Source organism: Protopterus annectens, chromosome 4.part0 (assembly GCF_019279795.1).
Source record: "Protopterus annectens isolate FY-2018-M chromosome 4.part0, PAN1.0, whole genome shotgun sequence".
NCBI lineage: Eukaryota > Metazoa > Chordata > Ceratodontiformes > Protopteridae > Protopterus > Protopterus annectens.
In genome coordinates, this window is record NC_056733.1 from 1220463173 (window position 1) to 1220482600 (window position 19428).

The following is a 19428-nucleotide window of genomic DNA, read 5'->3' on the forward strand; positions in this document are numbered from 1 at the left end:
TTCAAGGAGGAGTTGTCTGAAGGCCTAGTTTTATGTGGTCTGTCCCTTTATCTTTTCTTTTTGGGAATATCAATGAATGCTGACCGACGGCCGCCATTTCGTATTGTGCAGACCTGTCTTTGAAATGTCAAGCTACAATTTCTGCTCTACAGCAAATGGTCCTAGAGTTAGAGAGGGTGCAGAACCAACACCCAGGGATGTCGTGGTCTGGCCCTAAACACGGTACACACAGGTTATGGAAGTCTTGGTGTGGTATTTGCTTTCCACAGCGGAGACCGTTATTTCCTTTTTCAGACAATGGTTAGTGCAAGAAAGGATCCCCAACAGGGACTTCGCTTTAGTCGTTTTCAACTTCATTATGGCAAGGGCCGATCAACGGACACGCAAACTGATAATGCTTCAGGCTCCACGGCAAGAAAGACTGACGTAATGGCGTCAGCTGCCCTGCTTTATACCACTGATGATCTGACATCAGTCCAAGCGATCACAGCTGACGCAGGAGGGAGAATCTTTACTCTGGTATTTGGGCCAGACAAGGGATACCCAGCAGGGATAACCCACAAGTGATGACTGCAACAGTGAAACACAAAGAACACCTGTTAGTTACTTTGTTAAACAATGAAGCTGTACATTCGGACAAATCAAAGCAACAGTAAAAAAAAATACTTGCACACTAGAGAGCTGACACCCAGTACTGGAAATAAGGAAATGGCGACCCTCCCCGCAAACAGACAAGAAGATTAAGTATCACATTCCTTTATGTACAGTATTAATATATATATATATATATATATATATATATATAAAATACACACACACACACACACACACACACACAGTATATAAAAAGTGTACACACCCCTGTTAAAATTACAGGTTTTTGTGATATAAAAAATGAGACCACAATAAAGCATTTCAAAACTCTTCCCACCTTTAATGTGACCTATAACCTGTACAATTCAATTGAAAAAAAAATCTGTTAGGAGAAAAAAAAATAAAAAATAAAAAAAAACGTACAATAAGCTGGTTGCGTAGATCTCCACACCCTTAAACTTATACTTTGCTGAAGCACCTTTTGACTAAATTACAACATTCAGTCTTCTTGGGAAGGAGTCTAACAGCATGGCACATACTGGCTGGGCAATATTTGCCCACTCTTCCTTGCAAAAGTGCTCCAAATCTGTCAGACTGCGAGGGCATCTCTTGTGCACAGCCCTGTTCAGGTCACCCCACATATTTGATATTGGATTTAAGTCTGGGATCTGGCTGGGTCATTCCAAAACTTAAATTTTCTTCTGGTGAAGCCATTCTTTTGTTGATTTGGATGTATGCTTGGGGTCATTGTTGTGTTGAAAGGTGAAATTCTTCTTCATCTGCAGCTATCAAGCAGATGCCTGAAGGTTATGGGCCAAAAGTGACTGGTACTTGGAACTGTTCATAATTCCCTCCATCTTGACTAAAGCCCCAAAGCATGATACTGCCACCGCAATGCTTCACCGTGGGGGGTGGCGTTCTTCTGGTGATGAAAGTGTTGTATTTGCACCAAACACACCTTTTGGAATTGTGGCCAAAAAGTTCAACCTTGGTCTTATCAGACCACAGCACATTTTCCCACATGCTTCTGGGAGACTTGATGTACTGTTTTGTAAATGTTAGCCAGGCCTAGATGTTTTTTCTGTGTAAAAAAAGGCTTCCGTCTTGCAACCTTACCCCACAGCCGTTACAATATGGAGAATACGGGAGATTGTTGTCACATGTAGCACATGAGTACTTGCCAGAAATTCCTGCAGCTCTTTCAGTGTTGCTGTAGGTCTCTTGGCAGCCTCCATGACCAGTTTTCATCTCATCTTTTCATCAATTTTGGAGGGACAGCCAGTTCTTTGCAACGCCACTGTTGTCCAACACTTTCTCCACTTTTTGATGTCTTCAATGTGTTCCATGGTATATCCAATGCTGTGGAAAAATTTTTGTACCCTTCTCCTGACTGACACCTTTCAACAATGACATCCCTTTGATGCTTTCTAAGCTCTCTGTGAACCATGGCTTTTGCTGTAGCATGCAACTAAGTAAATATCAGGAAAATCCTATTAGGGCAGCTGAACTTTATTTGGGGTTAATAAGAGTCTCTAATTGATGGCAGGTGTGTACCCAAGAAGACTTAACGCTGTAATTAAATCAAAATGTGCTTCAACAAAGTATTAGTTTAAGGGTGTGCACACTTATGCAACCAGCTTACTGTATATTTTGCCCATAACAGATTTGTTTCTTTTTCAATTGAACTGTACAGGTTATAGGTCACATTAAAGGTGGGAACATTTTTGAAATGATTTATGGTGGTCTCACTTTTTTAAATATCACAAAAACATGGCATTTTAACAGGGGTGTGTAAACTTTTTATATCCACTGTATGTATGTATATATATATATATATATATATATACATACATACATACACACACTATAGATATATACATAGAGAGAGAGAGAGAAAGATCATATGTACCTAGACATATTTATATACACACACACAAATTAACTGAAGCAGTCCTGTTGGTGTAGTACCTGATCTTTTACAGACTGTTTGGCACTGACATCACTCTTACTGACACATCTGAGATCAAACTAACATGAAAACATGTATTCAACGTGGTCAATTTATCTATCTGGACAAGCACTGGACATTGCACAAATCCAGTTTTGTGTGTTACTTTTTTTTTTTTTTTTTGAAGGGGGTGATAGCTACAACTTAGCAGCCAGTTAAGACACTGCTGTAAAAAAATGAATGAACTAATAAATAACCTAAAGAAAATCTATTCTTCTTAAAGAGGCTAATTAACACTTTAGAACTTCAAGCAGTCACAAAAAATATACATCATAAAATTAACTGAGTGCTACATTTATACAACCACAGAATTTCTTTCACGTTCACACAAACCTAAGTTTTTCATATTGGTGTTTTCCAAGCTCATAAACGTACAGAATCCAAAATGAGTTCTTATACAGCTTATGCACTTTTTGAAAAGAAAAGGAGAAATTAGGTTCACAGCAACTTACCAATGTAACTTTACTGAAGGATATACCTATATTATGCTGTTTAAAAAGTTAATAGGGCTGCAAACACAGTTAACTCTACGGCACGTAACACCACAGTGCAAGTATCAGTAGTGCTAATGATTTGTGGTTAAATTAAAATAATGCACCAATAAAAGTCAGTAACAATGGTACAACATTAAAATTAGTCTGCATTTCAAGGTTCGTTACAAAAGGACATCTAATGCAGCTAAATGCAATCCGTACATCTGAGAGACTACCTAAAAATATTTAGAAAATACAGATAAAGCAGAAAATAGTCAGCACTTTGTGACAAAGGGGGACTGTGACTAATAAAAGGACACCTAAGACTTGTGGCTTGAAGCTGCAACAATGTGCTGTCACAACTTGCTACTACAAAATACATTAAAAGTAATAAATGTGATTGTAACCACAATGCAGTATAATGTCAAGAACTGGGCCTGCAAAACTGGAAAAATATCAAGTAAGCAACATTACAGAATCATTAACAAAACATTAAACAACCTTACTAATGTTTTAGGTTCAAAATCAAAAAACAAACTTTGTATCAAAAAAGAAAAGTGAATATATCTATACAATGTAATGTAGCTTTTTGTCCTTTTTTTCCTTTTTCTTTTTTGCAACTGCACAAACTGCAGACATCTTGCAAGACCACAACACAACCATAGAACCATGGCATACATGTCTATTACATACCCGGAACACTTTTTTCTTTTTCTTTAAGCTCGTGGGGTTTTTCCCATGTAGACTCTAAAGTTCTGTTATTGTAATAATATGTTTTCCCATCAGCTGTCTTGTACTCTGTCCACTCAGTCACTGGTGCACTAGCAGCGAGTGCAGCAGGAGATGCTGCAATAGCAACTGGCTGGTGGATCACAGGAACAATAGGAGGGGCCATTCCCGGTAACACACCTAGAAAAGAAAATGAGGACATTAGCTATTTAGCAAGCAATGCAATACACACTATATTAAAAAGAAAAACCTAAACACACTGTCTTCATCACAAAAGCCGACTATGGTGGTTATAGCTAACTGCCAAGTGAATTCACTTTAAGGAACTGACAAGGGGCTGGCAAGATGACAAAGTACAGTTTTGTACCTACCATAAATGTAGATGTTCGAGTGTTCACACTGCTGCAGTCATCACACTTGGGTTATCCTGCCGTCAGGCGGTCCCGCAGTCGGCCAGAGTTCCAAAGTCTTGGTCCAGCGTCGGTTGCTGTCGCTTCTTCCCTGACGTCAGTGCGCCAGGGGTATATAAGATGCATCCGACGCCATTTTCTTCAGTTTTTCTTGCCCCAGATGTCAGGTGCCCCCAAGTGGGTAGGCAATACATATTGCTAATCAAAGATATACATATAAAATAAAAACAATACCTTCAGTTACCAGCAAATACACCCCAAAGGTTGTATAGGATAGAAGGGTACAGATAAGTCCAGCTAGTTCAGAGGGGATGGGGGGTGGGTAACCTGGACTGCAGCAGTGTGAACACTCTAACATCTACATTTATGGTAGGTACAAAACTGTACTATGTTCATCGTGTTACACTGCTGCAGTCATCACACTTGGGTTGAATCCCAAAGCTAAGTTTGGGTGACGGGTCTATAAAGAGTTAGGATTGGCTATGAGGCCCTGCAGAACTGCAGTGGCAAATCCTGCTCTGGATTTAGAGTAAAGAGGCAGGTGGTAATGCTTGGTGAAGGTGTGCACTGAACTCCAAGTTGCAGCCTCCAAAATTTCCTTGGTAGGTACTCCTCTGAGAAAGGCTGCTGAAGTGGCTGTTGCCCTGGTGGAATGAGGCCTAATGTTATTAGGGACTGATTTTCCATGCTGTGTGTACAGTACCGAATACAGTGTCCTATCCATTAGGATATAGTCTGCTTTGAGATAGCCTTGCCTTGTGATCCTGCAGCATATGCTACAAACAGTTGATCAGTTTTCCTGAAAGCTTTTGTTTTGTCCAAGTAGAAGCGTAGCTGCCTGTGTATGTCCAAAGAATGTAGAAGTTTCTCCCCTTTATTTTGGGGGTTTGGATAAAAAGTAGGCAAATGGAAGGTTTGGTTAAGAGCCACACTAGATACCACCTTTGGCATGAAGGTAGGGTTTGTCCTTAAAGATACCCTATCCTGATGAAAAATTATAAAAGGTTCCACTGCCATTAATGCCTGTAGCTCTGAGACTCTTTGTGCTGAAGTTACTGCCATGAGCAGAGCTGTTTTCCATGATAAAAATTTTAGATCGGCTGTATTGGCTGGCTCAAAAGGTGGTCGGGTCAGTTTTTCCAAAATGAAATTGAGGTCCCAAGTTGGTGCTCTCCGGGGCAGTCTTATGTTTTTAGCCTCTCTGAGGTACTGCTTTAGCAAGGGATGAGAGAATAAAGGAGGATCCATGTTGTAATACGTAGAAATGGCAGAGGCGTGAATATTAATTGAGGAAAAGGATAGGCCTCTGTCCAGCATCTCAGTTAAGTATTGTAAAATCTGAGGAATGTTTGGAACAAGAGGGTCAAGGCTGTGAGCCTGGTTCCAGGCGCAGAATCTCTTCCATTTTTCTGAGTAAGCTTTCCTGGTGCTAGGCCTCCTGGCCTCCAAAATGACATCCATAACAGCTTTAGAGAGAGGTGTTGCCTGTTCGACTAAAGTATCTACCATGCAGCCAGGTTTAGGGTTTTGAGCTGATTGTGCAGGATCTGATTGTTTTGTTGAGTCAGAAGGTGTGGAATTTGGGGCAAAATCCATGGTGGGCCCTGAGCCAAGTTCCTTAAGATAGGGTACCAGTGCTGGTGTGGCCAGTCTGGAGCAATCAGGATCATCTGTGTTTTTTCTTGTCTGGCTTTTAGGGGTACCTTTGAAAGGAGAGGCAGTGGTGGGAAGGCATAGACTTTTAGGTTTTTCCAGCTGAACAGAAGAGCATCCACTTTCCATGCTTGTTTGTGATAAGTCCTTGTGCAGAATTTTTGTAGTTGGCAATTCAGAGGGGAGGCCAAAAGATCTATGTCTGGGCATCCCCATTTTTGTGTTATCATGCTGAAGATTTGTGGGTTCAATTTCCATTTGTGAGGGTCCATGATATTTCTGCTTAGGTCGTCTGCCAGAGTATTTTTCTTTCCTGGCAGGAATTGTGCTTGCAGGTGAACTTGGTACGTTAGAACTGTGTTCCACAAGGTCATGGCTTGCCTGCATAGGGGATAAGAGTGAGTGCCCTCTTGTTTGTTTATGTACCACATTACTGTGGTGTTGTCTGTCTTTAGTAATAGTTGTCCTGGGTGTAGAAGGTCCTTGAAAGCTGTTAGGGCATTTTGAACAGCCAACATCTCTTTTTGATTGATGTGAAGATGCATCTGGTCTGTGGTCCACTTGCCCTGAATGCATGTTCCTGCCAGGTGTGCTCCCCAGGCGTAATCCGAAGCATCTGTTGTTAAGTTTGCCTGACTGTGGGTTGGGTAAAAGGCTGACCCTTGTTTAGGTGACATGCCAGTGCCCACCATTGAAACTCCTGTTGTAGGCAGGGAATTATTGGAATTCCTGCTTCTAGACTGCGAGAATGTTGAGTCCAAACACTTTTTAGGTACCACTGTAATTTCCTCATATGCAGTCTGGCATATGGTATTAGTAGTATGCAGGATGCCATGAATCCCAGGGCCTGAAGAATTTTTCTTGCAGGGAGATGGGACGTTTTTGCCAGTAGTTGAAAATATTGAGTTAGTTGCACTTGTTTGTCTGGCATGAGGTAAGCCATCTGGGCCGTTGTATTTAAGCTGGCACCCAGGAATGTAATTTGTTGTGAGGGCACTAGTTTTGACTTTTTTTCATTTACTGTGTACCCTAGAGAAATTAGCAACCTTTTCACAAACGCCAGATGCTGTAGAAGAATGTCCTTTGTCTCTGCTTGAATGAGGCAGTCGTCCAGGTATGGATATATTTTAATCCATTTTTGTCTGCAAAATGAAATTACTGGTGCCAGGCACTTTGTAAAGACCCTGGGCACAGTAGATAAGCCAAAGGGCAGTGCAGAGAATTGGTAGTGCATTGTACCAGCTTTGAATCCGAGGTATCTTCTGCAATTTTGTCTGACAGGGACATGCAGGTATGCCTCTGAGGTCCAGAGTAACAAGCCAAGCCTTCTTGCCCAGCATGGGTAGAAGCTGCTGTAATGTCAACATTTTGAATTTCGGAATATCCAGGTAAGTATTCAGAATTGAAAGGTCCAGTATAGGCCTCGAGGCTTTGTCCTTTGTGGAGACCAAGAAGAGTCTTGAGTAAAATCCTTGTCCTTGTTCCTGTTGTGGTACTTTTTGTATAGCTCTCATGTCCATGAGGGCTGAAATTTGTTTTTGTGCCTCTGCCCATTGATTTTGTGGCAGGTCTGGCATTTCTTTTAGCTTTGGTAAAGTATGGAAGTGGAATCTGTAACCTTGAGACACAATATTCAGGACCCGTTTTGTCTTGGGTGATTGCCAGTTTTGAGAAATAAGTGCTAGTTTTCCCCCTAAGGGGGCTTCCAGAAGGGATGTGCTTGGCGTATGCAAGGGAAAGTCATTGCGACTGTTTCTTGTAAGGGTGAGACTCGTCCTCATCTCCTTTTGGGGTTCAGGTGCCCCACTGTCGTCTGTTTGAGCCTTGGGGTTGAGATCTGCCTCTTGGGCGTCTGTATCTGCCTCTCTGTGGCCTGCCTGACACTGGAAAGAACCAATTTTTTGTTGGCCAATTTCTGCTAAACCGAGGTGGCTGTACCTGCAAGAAATCCTTGACTTTTTCCTTAGATTTAGCTTTATCCTCCATTTTCTTTAACACCTCTTCTGCCTCAACACCAAACAAGGTATCATGTTGTAAAGGAGCATCCAATAACTTTGCCTTAACATGTTCAGGTAAACTCTGTTCTTTTAACCAAGCATGTCTTCGAATAACAGAACCTGTAACTGCGGCTCTACAAGAGGCCTCTAAAGAATCAAAACCACATTGCAGAGTATGTTTTCCCATCTGTTCAACTGCATGCAATAAATCCTGAATTTCTTTACAATCAGGAGCTTCTGAGCTAGCAAGCATTTTCTGTTTTAACTGAGCCATTAAATATTGTTGGTACTTAAGCATGTGAAACTGGCAATTTAAAGCTCTTACTGCTAAAGTTGCAGATGTGTATACTTTCTTCCCCCATCTAACCAAAGCTCTGGAATCTCTGTCAGAGGGTACTGGATTTTTTGCAATGGAAGCCTTAACCCCTTTTGGACCCTGGGAAATAGCTTCTGGATCAGCAGAAGGATTTTTGTATAGAAACTTGTGAGAGTCAGGAACTCTATAATACCTATCTGGCTTGGCTGGAGCAAGGGGCAAAGAGTCAGGAGATGAGCTGAATTCAGAGAACACATCATCCACAATGTCTAGTACAGGCGGAATAGCCAGGGGCCTGTGCTGGGGCAATAAGAGGAAATCCATGAGCCTTTTCTTGGATTCTGAGTATTCCTGACTTTCCCAATGGAAATGTTCCCTCATGGTATGTAAAGTTTCCCCAAAAGAGTAATCCTCTGGAGGAGAGGCTGAATGGATAGATTCCTCAGCATCAGAGTCCTCATAGGGGGGTAAAGAGTATCCCTGGTCTGAAGAGGAATCAGAGGAAATGGAAACCTGATCTGAGGAGTCATAGCCTGTATCCTGCCTAGGCCTTTTCTCAGGAGGGGGGGTGGGAACCCCTGATTAGAGTAATGAGGTCTTCGGCCATTTTAAGCATCTGTTTCTTAGGCATGGAGGATTGTCCAGGAGAATGCTGTACTTGTTTCTTTGTCTTTAATGGAATCTTTGTCTTGGCTGTTGATTTAATGGTAAGTTGTGAAGGTCTGAAAACACCCTCAGAAGCCCGTGCCTGCTCAGCGGCTCCTGACCCATCTGAGGGATTAGTTTCCGCAGGCCCAATACCTTGAGTTTCCAGAGGCCTAGTTGTCTCCACGTGAGAGACAGAGATGGCCTGTGGCTCTGAGGTAGCGGGTGTCAGGGGCTGCGAAAGCGCCTCACTGAGAACCAGCGACTGGCCTAGAAGAGGTTTTGTCGGTTTTGGACCTCGGATGCCTGTCTTTATCCTTGGCTTTGCGTTTTTTCGGAACTGCGGTCGTCGGTTGATCCGACGGCATAGTATAATTGAACCTTCGGCCAAAGTAGTGCAAAGCAAAATCAAAACTTTTTTTATAGTGCGTTTGTTAAATCTAGCACAAAACCGACAACTAGTGACATTGTGATCAGGGCCTAGGCATGGAATACAGTAAGAGTGGAAGTCCTTATGAGGTATTTGCCTCCCACAAGAAATACAATTACTAACTTTTTCGGACATTGGTCTGAGGCAAGAAAAAAGTTTCCCCAACGGGGAAGACTTCGGATCTGAAATTCAACTTCGAAAATCTCAGGAGTTGGCCGACCGGCACTTGCGAACTGCTTCTGCTTTGGGCACTGCACAGGAAGAAAGACTGGAGAAAATGGCGTCTGATGCATTTTATATACCCCTGGCGCACTGACGTCAAGGAAGAAGCGATAGCAACCGACGCCAGACCACGACTTTGGAACTCTGGCCGACTGCGGGACCGCCTGACGGCAGGATAACCCAAGTGTGATGACTGTAGCAGTGTAACACGATGAACATCTTGTGCTCCTCTGGAAGCAGACTGAACCCACAGACCAATAACACTTACATAGCATGCAAAAGTACCATAATCTGTGATAATAAAGAGCTGAACATGATGACGGCCAGCTCTCCTCTTCCACTACCAGCATCCTGACATCAGACTAGGAAGAAACAAGCCAAACATCACTGGGGGGATAAAGCTTTGGAAGTCAGTCTGGCTGTTGGGTTACCTGCAGGCAGGTTATCCCACTGAAAAAAGACCGAATAGTTGTGCAAACTCTTACCATAACCATAGATGTCCTCCTCTTCCATGTTGCAGTATTCTTACTGTGGGATCCTCCCCCTCAGGCGACCCGGATGTCGGCTCATATACAAAAGCTTAAGCCTGGCTGCTGCTAGTGCGTGGGGCATCACACACACTGCCATTAACCAGAGGCCTTAAATGTGACGTCTGCACACACAACTGATTGCCCAGTCTGACGATAGTGTAGGTAGTGCCCAATGATGTCCTCTAGACAGGTGAAATGCAAATGACTTGCCCAGTGTGCCCCCAAATGCCCCAAAGACAGTTGAAAGGTAATCCAGGGGGATAGATGGGAGGGAAGGAATACAGCAACATGGAAGAGAAGGACATCTATGGTTACGTTAAGATTTTACACAATTGGTCTATGTCCTTCGATTCTCATGTTACAGTATCCTAACTGTGGGAAAGTACCACAGCTTAAGGAGGAGGAAGTGGATTCCAGAAATCCCTGCAGGACTGCCCTTGCAAATCCTGCTCAGGCTCTGAAGATATGGTCCGGTTTGTAATGTCTGGTAAAGGTATGTATTGAGGATCAGGTGGCTGCCTCAAGGATGGCTGATGTGTCCAGGTCTTTGAAGAAGGCCCCAGAAGAGGTAACTGCTCTAGTAGTGTGTGCCCTGACCCTCCCCGATGCAAGTGCTTTCCATGATAGGAATAGCAGAAGTAGATAGTTCTCCTAATCCAGCAGGAGCTAGTTTGTTTGGATACTGCCTTCTCCAGGGCCCTGGGATGAAAGGACACAGAGTTGATTAGACTTTCTAATTGTCTTAGTTTTGTCCAAATAGAAACTTTTGCTGCCTGTGGACATTAAGGGAGTGCAGTATTCTCTCACTGTCATTTTTAGGAGATGGAAAGAAGGTGGGTAAGTGAATAGACTGATTTAGTGAGAGTTCATTGACCACCTTGGGCATGAAAGAGAAGTTAGTGTGTAGGGTCACCCTAGCTTTGTGGAAGATAGTGTAGGGAGGAGATGTCATCAGTGCCTGTAATTCTGAGACCCTTCTGGATGAGGTAAGGGCTACTAATAAGACTGTTTTCCATGTGCACAGCTGCAGGGATGCAGAGATGGCTGGCTCAAAAGGAGTGAGTGTAAGCTTTACCAAGATATAATTTAGGTCCCAAGGGGGAGGGATATACTTCCTTGGCGGCCTTATGTGCAGGACTCCTTTTTAGAATAGTCTGCATCCAGCCAGGAGAGTAGAGGAGGGTCCAAGGGTAAGCCGGCAGAACAGCAGACAAGTGAACTTCACTGAACAGTATGAAAGGCCTGACTTTATGAGGTCACACACACAGGCTAAGACTAGAGGAACATCCACTTGAAAGGGGTCCCTATCTCTTTGCAGACTCCATTTGGAGAACCTTTCCATTTAGAAGCATAGGACCTCCTTGTGCTGTGTTTCCTGGCCTCCTGCAGGATAGACAGCACATCCTCAGTGAAGCGGTGTCTGAAGGGGACAAAGTTTATCAGCCAGAGGGTTAACCAAAGCATATCCACGTGTGAATGAATGAGAGTTCCCTTCTGTTCTGTGAGCAGACCCACCTAACGGGGCAATTTGTGGTGACAGCCCTTGGGGGAGATTGAAGAAGGAGGAACCAATGCTGCCTTGGCCAATAGGGAGTCAACAGCAAGATTTTTGGCAAGTCCCTCGAGTTTCCAGAGGACTTTCTGAATGAGCTGAAAGGCAGGGAAGGCTTACAGAAACAGTCCCTTCCACGAAATAGTGAAGGTGTCCCACTCTCCAAGCTAGTGGGGAGGGATCCTTGGCACAAAAAGTCTTCAAATGTCTGTTCTGGGGGAAGGAAAATAAATCTATTTGATGTGTGCCCCATTGGTGGACTATGTCTACGAATACTTCTCTGTGCACCATCCACTCGTGATGCAGAGAGAAAGCTCTGCTGACAGCATCCGCTCGATGGTTGTCCTGGGATGGAATATAGATTGCCTGCAGTGATATGTTGTTCCAAGAGGCTAATTCCCAAACTTGCACTGCTAGCCTGGAGAGCAGGTAAGACCTGGTCCCTCCCCCACCCCACCCCAATGACATTACAGTGGTGTTGCCCATGAAAATTTTTAGGGGGCCTGGTTGCAAGAGAGGGAGAAACGTCGGCAGGGCTAGTTAAACTGCAGTCATCTCCCTTAAGTGGATGTGTTTCCTCAGGAGGGATGATTGCCAAAGGGCTTGAACCTTGAGGGCATTCATGGTAGCTCCCCAGCCCAGATCTGAGGCATGTGTATGGATGCATTGAGTTGGTGTGGTGGGTTGGAGGAGAACGCCTGGGTTCAGTTGTATCTGTTGAATCCACCACTTCAATTCTGTTTTTAAGCATGGCAGGAAGGTTATTTGGTAGTCTAGTGGGTGACTGTTGGAACCACACATTCTTTAGATACCACTCCAACTTCATCATGTGCATCCAGGCTAGTGGCAGCATAGGTATGGTGGCTGCCATAAGGTCCAGTAGGCGCATGAAATGTCTGGGAGACAAGTGGTTGACCAGCAGGAGGGTCCTTGAAGTGGTAGATCAGGGAAGTTGCCTTGTCCTGAGGGAGGAAATCCTTCATCAGGTCTGTCCGTATCCTGTATCCCTGGAAGGTTTTTTGGTCCTGGGGTGGAAGAAGGGTTGATTTTGTGAGGTTGAGTGTGAATCCCAACCCCTAGAGCAGAGACATGGAGAACAGATTATTTTTTGTGTGTGTCTTCCCCTTCTGGAAGGATGAGAATGCCATCTGGGTAGGGGTGGATTTGAATGCCTTTGGTCCTGCAGTAAGCTATGGCTGGGGCTAGGCAGTTGGTGAAGACCCTTGGTGCAGTGGATAAACCAAAGGGCAATGCAGTAAATTGAAAATGTAAAAAGGGTCCAGCAAAATGTAGGTACTTCCTATGGTTTTGATATATGGGAATGTGGAGGTAGGACTCCAAGTCCAAAGTAGCTATGAAAGCCTTGGGTGGCAATACTGGAAGCAGGTTTTGCAGGGATAGCATGCTGAAGGAAGAATTTCAGAAAGAAGTTTAAGGAGGAAAAATCCAGGATTGGCTTCCAAGGGCCGTACTTGTTTGGTACCAGGAATAACTTGGGAGTAGAAACCTTTTCCTTTTTGCCCTGGTAGAAAAGGTTCTATGGTTCCCTGAGGTAGAAGGTCCTGGATAATGTGAGGAGTTAGATGAAGTTGGTCCTTGGGTAGAAAAAGACTGCCCTGTGGTGTGGGTTTTTCCTGCCATGACAGGAAATATCCTTTTTCCACTACTGCCAAGACCCAGCGGTCTGAGATGACTTTTTTCCAGAGGAGCAGACAGTGAGAAAGGCAGGATTAGAGGGGAAGGTGTTTGAAGCAGTCACACATTATTATTTCTGTCCTGAAAGGGCTGCCTGTTGGTGGGCTGAGAAGGAGCTGTCCTAGAGGAGGATTGTCTTCTGGTCCCTTTCCTATGTTTGGAAGATGAAGAGGTAGCTGGGGCAGGGGATCTTCTGACGAAGGAGGTCTTTGAACGATAATTTCTATAAAAGTTTGGTACTGAAGAGACCAGTGTTTTATATCTTGGAGTACTTTACTCTTCTCCTGTAGGCTTTTAAACAGGTCTGACCACCTTTTCCCAAACAGGAGGTTGTTATCCAGGGGTCCATCCAAAATTTTAGATTTAAAGTAATCAGGCAGTGGCTGAAGCTTAAGCCATGAGTATCTATGTAGCACAGATGTAGATGCAACACATCTAGCAGGGGCCTCTGCTGCATCATAACTGCATTTTATAGAATGCCTGGCAACCTGAGATGTCAGGGACAGTTTTGATGCTACTGTTGCCTAATTAGGGGAGTCAAGCAGGGAGGACAGTACGGATGAAGCCTGTGTTACCAAATCTAGGGCATATTTCACCACATGGGTCTGGTAGTTAATTGTCCTAAATGCTAGCGTGGAACAGGTATATATATCTTCTTGCCTAGCTTGTCCATTACCTTGCTATCCTTGCCTGAAGGAAGGAGTGATGTGCCTGAAATAAGCCTTGACGTTTGTCTGAGGGCCGCCAAAGGAGGCTTTACCAGAAATTTGTGGTAGTCAGGGACCTTACAGAAATTATCAGGTCTCTCGGGAGCAAATGGTTCATAGGTAGTTACTAGGTTATTGGCCGTAGGGCCTACACAAGCCTAGCCAAAATGGTACTCTGGCTTTCACCACCCAAGAAAATTATTTTCCTGTGCCCCTGTCAAGCAGAGCCACAGAAGTAATCCCGGGGTGAATTTCCTATTACCCATCCAATCATCAAGATTTTTCTTGAAGAGTGCTAATGAGGAGCTCTGTTTGACATAGATAGGTAGTCTGTTCCAGAGTACAGGAAGTCTGAGACAGGAATCGATCCCTCCAGCATTTTCTGTTTATTGTGGTGACAAGGTTTAGGTCCCTAGAGCGTGTGGCTCGGAGGGATTTAGATTTCTTTAAGTGGAGCATGTCCAACAGCTCTGGGTTTGACATAGCTTTGTATGTTAGGCAGAGATCACTTCCGAGTAGGCGATATGTGACGGAGTAAAGCTGGAGTTTTTTGAGATGGTTGGCGTACGGCATCTGATTGAGGCCAGTAACCCTCTTTGTGAGGTATTTCTGCAGCCTTTCCAGTTGTACATGTCTTGTGAGGTACACACCAAAAGGGGCGTTGTACTCTATATAATGGGTCTAATGAGTGATGAGTAGAGGGGAACAATTACCTCTTTTTCTGGATGAGAAACCTTCTGTGATGAGGTGTGCCACGTACAAAGATTTCCTGACCTCTGTGGCGATGTGAATATCAAAGGACAGACTACTGTCCACCTGTGCCCCAAGGTCTCCTATCACACTTTCGTGTGTTAAGTAGACTACCGCCTATGTGGTAGTTCACGGATACAGTTTTTTTTATCAAAGGGGATGACAATGCACTTTTTGGCATTGACCTTGAGGTCATGGCTTTGACACCAGGCATCTGTCTCAGTGAGGCTCTTTTATAGGATGTCCACATCGTTAGGAGTTACGATTATGGTTCCTAGTTTGCAGTCATCTGCGAACTTAGTTAGCCAAAGACGTTCTGTGTTAACCTGTACTTCAGAGAAGTAGATACCAAACAGGGGAGGACCCAGGACTGAACCCTGTGGTATTCAACTTGTCACTGGTCTGAAGTCTGATTTGGAGTCTGCTACTTTCACAGTGTGGGTTCTGTCAGTAAACCAGTTGGCAACCCATCTTGTGACATAGGGATGTATACCTAATTTAGTGAGGCTCATCTATAATTCCAGAGTGGGGGATGGTGTCGAACGCCTTGGCGAGATCTAGATAGGTTGTGTGAATCACCTTACCCTCATCTATGGCTTTTGGTAACTGCTTCAAAGAAGTCTATCAGGTTTAGGAGACATAATCTACCTTTTACAAACCCGAACTGGCTGGGGTCCAGAGTTTGGAGCTCTCCAATGTCTTTGTTTATGAGTTCCATGATGATACGTTTCATGGCCTTGCAGACACAGGCTCGTCAGGCTAATGGGGCGGTAGTTCCCGGGGTCTGCTGTGTCTCCCCATTTGTGGAGTGGGATAACCATTGCAGTGCGCCACTCAATGGGCACAAAGCCTGAGGTGAGACTGACTGAACATGGTCCTTGGGTGGGGTGCCAGTTCATTCTGTAGTTCATGTAGAACGCAGCCTGCGATGTTGTCAGATCCCATGGATGCTGCGTTCTTGGCTTTGGAGAGTGAGGTTTTTACCTGTGAAGCCATGATTACAGGAACTTTGCATTCTTCCGGTACAGAGATGGGCCCTTTAGGGGGTGAAAGGGAGGTTAAGTTAGCACTGAAACTATCTGCCAGGATGTTGGCAATATCAGTTGGTTCTGTATATTTAGTGCCATTGTGCTGTAACTCAGAGCAGATCTGCGTGTTGCCATTGAGATTCTTGACATAGCTATAGAATGCTTTGTGGTTGTCTTTAGAATCAGTGACAATTTTGTTTTCATAACTAGCTTTGGAGGATTTTATAGAGGGATTTCAGCTTCTTACTGAGGCTGACCAGGGAGTTCCTCCAATCATGGGATTTTACTCTTTTATTTGCAACAGTTTCTTCTGTTGCATATTTAATGGCAGAAGACCACCAGATTGACTTCCTTTTTTTGGAGGATAGCATCTTGCTTCTGTTAGGGATAGCACAATCCATGCACTCGTTTAAGTGCTTATAAAGTGCATTTGTGAAGGATTCAGCAGTCGTACCTCTATTGTCCATCTGCATGGGTGTCGTGAAGTTTGCCACTTCTGTCTTAAGAAGCGTGAAGTTGGCTTTGGAGAAATTTTTTACGGTTTTCCTAATGAGGGGTGGGAGCGGGATGTGGATGTCTAGGGTGATTAGCTTGTGGTTGGATCTGACCAACGAGGAATTGACCTCTGGTGTGGAACACTGGTCGCCCATGATGACCAGATCTAGGATATTGCTGCCCCTGGTGGGGGTGTGGATAAGTTGATCCAAGGCGTTGGAACTGAATTCCAGAAAACATTGAGCAAAAGAGTTGGTACGCAAGTAGTTTTCCCAGTTAATGGTGGGGTAGTTAAAAATCACCCATTATTAGGGTGTTGGGTTGTACCCTAATATTTTCCAGTGAATCAAGAAAAGAGTGGAAATCTTGGGGCATGGTGGGGGGTCTGTAGCAAGCTACAATCTGGATTGCGGTCTTGCCCAGAGTTAGTTGAACTTGGACAATCTCGGATGCATTATGCAGAGCAACAAGCTTGGAGGTGTGGATATCCTTAATGAATATGGACATGCCTCCACCTTGAGCGTTTCGGTCCGGGTTAGGGGGCCGAAAGGTGTGGTATAAATTATAGCCTGGTAATGCAAGGGTGCTCTCTGGAGCTTTGAACCAGGTCTCTGTCACTGCACAGATGTCGATGTTCTCCGTTTTAAGGAGTGCCTCGAGTGAGTGCATTTTGAGGTTTAGACTTCTAGCATTGAGTAGCATTACCCTCAGATTTTGCTTGCTTGCACCTACTACGGTGGTGAATTTGTCATTTGAACCTTGCCTAAAAAAGGCACTATAGGGGTGGCAAGAGCCTTTGCCAGTATCCAGAATCCCAAGGGTGACAGGTGTAGGCCATCTCTGGCAAAGCATCGAGGTCGGTCGATCATGTCATCCCAGGCAGACAGATACTGGATTCCCTTAGAATGACACCAGAAGCTTAGCCAATTGTTGAAGTCAATCATTTTGTCCTTGTACTGTGGTATCACTCTGGGTGATGACATGATGCTACTCAGGGCTAGGGTCATACCTGCCTAGGCTACAAGATCGGCGAGCTCCTCCATCTCTTTTCATGGTTTTTGAGACTGATGCAAATGCATCTAGGTATGCAGGAATCACTGGAAAGATGGCTGATAGGGAGGGTGATTCAACCTGGAGCAGCTCAAAATACCTCTTTTGAATTTCTGTCATCTGGGTTGTATCCCATTTAAAATACTCCCTCATTTTTATGACAGTCTCTCCAAATGTAATGTCCTCGGGGGGTGGGGGGGGGTTCTCCCTCTATGGAATCCTAATCTGGGGAGTAGTATTCCAAGGGGAAAGTTATTAGTGATGAGTAAGTAACTGACTCATCTGAGGAGGAGGTGACTTCCTCCTCCTGTGAGAGGGAGGAAAGGATAGAGGTAACTGAGACAGGTCTTGGGCCAAGTACAGGCAAAGTGGGTGCTGAGGAGGATGAAGGTCTAATGGCCATGAAGGCCTGCAGCAGAGACTGTGAGGACTGCCAGTCTGGTTGTTCCGCTGATGGAGCAAACAAATGTTTGGTCTTTTGTCTCCTTTTTAAAAGAGTTGATTTAGTATAAGCTGTGGGCCTACTCTCAGGGATCTCGCCTAAAGAGGAGGAATCAGAATCCTGGATCATGGAATGTGGTCTGGTTCCCACTCAACTTCGTCAACAGCAGATGTTGAGATAACCTCCGTGGATGCAAAAGAATGCAGAAGAATGCAAAGTTCCTGTAATCACGGCTGCACAGGTAAAAAACACACTATCCAAAGCCAAGAACACTGCATCCATGGGACCTGACGACATCCCAGGCTGTGTTCTACATGAACTACAGAACGAACTGGCACCCCACCTAAGTACCATGTTCAATCATAGCCTCACCTCAGGCTATGTGCCCACTGAATGGCGCACAGCGACAGTTATCCCACTCCACAAAGGGGGAGCCACCACAGACCCTGGAAACTACCGCCCCATTAGCCTAACGAGCCTGATCTGCAAGGCTATGGAGCGTATCATCATGGAACTTATAAACAATGACATTGGTAATCTCCAAACTCAGGACCCCACCCAGTTCGGGTTTGTAAAAGGCAGATCACGTCTCCTAAACCTGATAGACTTCTTTGAAGCAGTCACCAAAGCCGTAGATGAGGGTAAGGTGGTTCACACAGCCTATCTAGATCTCGCCAAGGCTTTTGACACCATCCCCCACTCTGGAATTATAGATAAACTCACTAAACTAGGTATAAATCCCTATGTCACAAGATGGGTTGCCAACTGGCTCACTGACAGAACCCACACTGTGAAAGTAGCAGACTCCAAATCCGACATCAGACCAGTAACAAGTGGAGTACCACAGGGTTCAGTCCTGGGTCCTCTCCTGTTTGGTATCTACTTCTCTGAAGTACAGGCCAACACAGAAGGTCTTTGGCTAACGAAGTTCGCAGATGACTGCAAACTAGGAGCCATAATCAAAACACCAAAAGATGTGGACATCCTACAAAAGGGCCTTGCTGAGACAGATGCCTGGTGTCAAAGCCATGGCCTCAAGCTCAATGCCAAAAAGTGCATTGTCATTCCCTTTGGTAAAAACTCAGTACCCATGAACTACCACATAGGTGGTAGTCTACTTAACACCGAAAGTGTGAGAAGAGACCTTGGGACACAGGTGGACAGTAGTCTCTCCTTTGATAATCACATCACCACAGTAGTCAGGAAATCCTTCAATGTGGCACAACTCATCACAAAAGGTTTCTCATCCAAGAAAAAAAAGAGGTCATTGTTCCCCCTCTACTAGTCACTCATTAGACCCATTATAGAGTACAATGCCCCTTTTGGTATGTACCTCACAAGACATCTACAACAACTGGAAAGGCCACAGAAATACCTCACAAAGAGGATTACCGGCCTCAAAGAGATGCCCTATGCAGACCGTCTCAAAAAACTGCAGCTTTACTCCGTTGCATATCGCCTACTCAGAGGCGATCTCTGCCTAACACACAAAGCTATGTCAAACCCAGAGCTTTTAGACATGCTCCACTTAAAGAAATCCCAATCCCTATGAGCTACACGCTCTAGGGACCTAAACCTCGTCACCACTATAAACAGAACATGCTGGAGGGATAGATTCCTGTCCCAGAGACCTCCCATACTCTGGAACAAACTACCTATCTATATCAAACAAAGCTCCTCATTAGCACTCTTCAAGAAAACT

At 44.5% G+C, this 19428-nt stretch overlaps 1 protein-coding gene across 1 annotated transcript in view; it reads right to left on the minus strand.

Moving 5' to 3' along the window:
• TCERG1 (transcription elongation regulator 1) overlaps positions 1 to 19428 on the minus strand; it is a 2274660-nt gene that overhangs the window by 1836656 nt on the left and 418576 nt on the right. Inside the window, exon 5 of the mRNA XM_044069876.1 lies at positions 3769 to 3984. Coding sequence (XP_043925811.1) covers positions 3769 to 3984 — 216 coding nt within the window. The remainder of the gene's footprint in view (positions 1 to 3768; positions 3985 to 19428) is intronic.